This window comes from Camelina sativa, chromosome 2 (assembly GCF_000633955.1).
Source record: "Camelina sativa cultivar DH55 chromosome 2, Cs, whole genome shotgun sequence".
NCBI classification, from domain to species: Eukaryota; Viridiplantae; Streptophyta; class Magnoliopsida; order Brassicales; family Brassicaceae; genus Camelina; species Camelina sativa.
This window is the reverse complement of record NC_025686.1, coordinates 1,464,788-1,466,049: the sequence shown is the minus strand read 5'-3', so window position 1 is coordinate 1,466,049 and position 1,262 is coordinate 1,464,788. Positions and strand designations below refer to the sequence as shown.

At 39.5% G+C, this 1,262-nt stretch overlaps 1 protein-coding gene across 2 annotated transcripts in view; it reads left to right on the top strand.

Moving 5' to 3' along the window:
* The window catches only part of LOC104713855 (L10-interacting MYB domain-containing protein-like), an 8,614-nt gene that overhangs the window by 6,598 nt on the left and 754 nt on the right, over nucleotides 1–1,262 (top strand). Inside the window, exons 3-5 of one of the 2 annotated variants that reach the window (XM_010431081.2) lie at nucleotides 71–155; nucleotides 252–673; nucleotides 756–985. In XM_010431081.2, the coding sequence (XP_010429383.1) occupies nucleotides 71–155; nucleotides 252–673; nucleotides 756–985 (737 nt within the window). Of the gene's footprint in view, nucleotides 1–70; nucleotides 156–251; nucleotides 674–755; nucleotides 1,257–1,262 lie in introns of those variants that run through there. The other variant, XM_010431073.2, reaches the window with a different exon arrangement.

The window sequence follows — 1,262 nt, the reverse complement described above, 5'->3', positions numbered from 1 at the left end:
TTTTTTCCTTGTGAGATTTGTGTCTTGTTCTTGAGGGTTTACTTGTGTTTTTGGTTTTGATTTCTTGAAGGTTCATCCTGATTTGAGATGTTTTCGGATAAAGCCGATACCTTTTTACAAAGATCTGTGCTTGATTTACATGTCTGAGCACAAAGGTACAATCTTTTAGTCTATTGTTACTTGAATCATTCCCTGTACATTTGTCACAAAGACTCTTCACCTGAGTTGTAAGTACTTTGTGAATGATTCAGCTGAGGAGAATAATACTGAGGGAGAAACCAAGATATTGATTCAGGAAGAAGAAGGTTACAACAGGATATGTGAATCGTCGACAGTCATGTCTAACACAAAAGGAGGTAGCATCATCACACGGAGCAGGACTACTTGGCATCCTCCAATGGACAGATATTTCATTGATCTGATGCTGGACCAAGAGAGGAGAGGGAACCAGATTGAAGGTGTTTTTCGGAAACAAGCTTGGACTGAGATGGTTAATCTCTTCAATGCGAAATTTGAGTCTTACTTTAATGTTGATGTGTTGAAGAATCGGTATAAGACTCTGAGAAGACAGTTCAACGCGATCAACTGTATTCTTCGATCAGATGGGTTTGCTTGGGATGATGAGCGTCAAATGGTTACAGCTGATGATATAGTCTGGCAAGACTATATAAAGGTAACTGATTGCTCTGTGGTATAAGCTAATGGTGTTATGTCTCTTCTTTTTTAAATTTGATCTTCGTCTGAAACAATTACAGGCTCATAGAGATGCAAGGCAATTTATGACTCGGCCAATTCCGTACTATAAAGATCTGTGTGTGCTCTGTGGTGATTCTGAGATGGAAGAAAACAACTGCTTTGTAGCTATGGATTGGTTTGACCCCGAAACTGAGTTCCACGAATTCAAGACCAGTGGAACCACAGATTTGTCTATTTCAGCTGAGGAAGAAGATAGCAACTCTCTTTTGTTTGACCCCAAGAACAAAAGAGATCAACTTGCTAATACTGATACAAGCCCTATAAACCCAAAGAAGCCTCGAGTTGATGAAACCCAAACCATGGCAATAGAGGATGCAGTTGAGGCTATTCAAGCGTTACCAGACATGGATGAGGAACTTATATTAGATGCTTGTGATCTGCTTGAAGATGAACTCAAGGCGAAAACTTTCTTGGCTCTAGATGTAAAACTACGCAAGAAGTGGTTGTTAAGGAAACTCCGACCTCAAGTAACTAAAGAATTATGAGCTGTATACAAACAAAGTAGA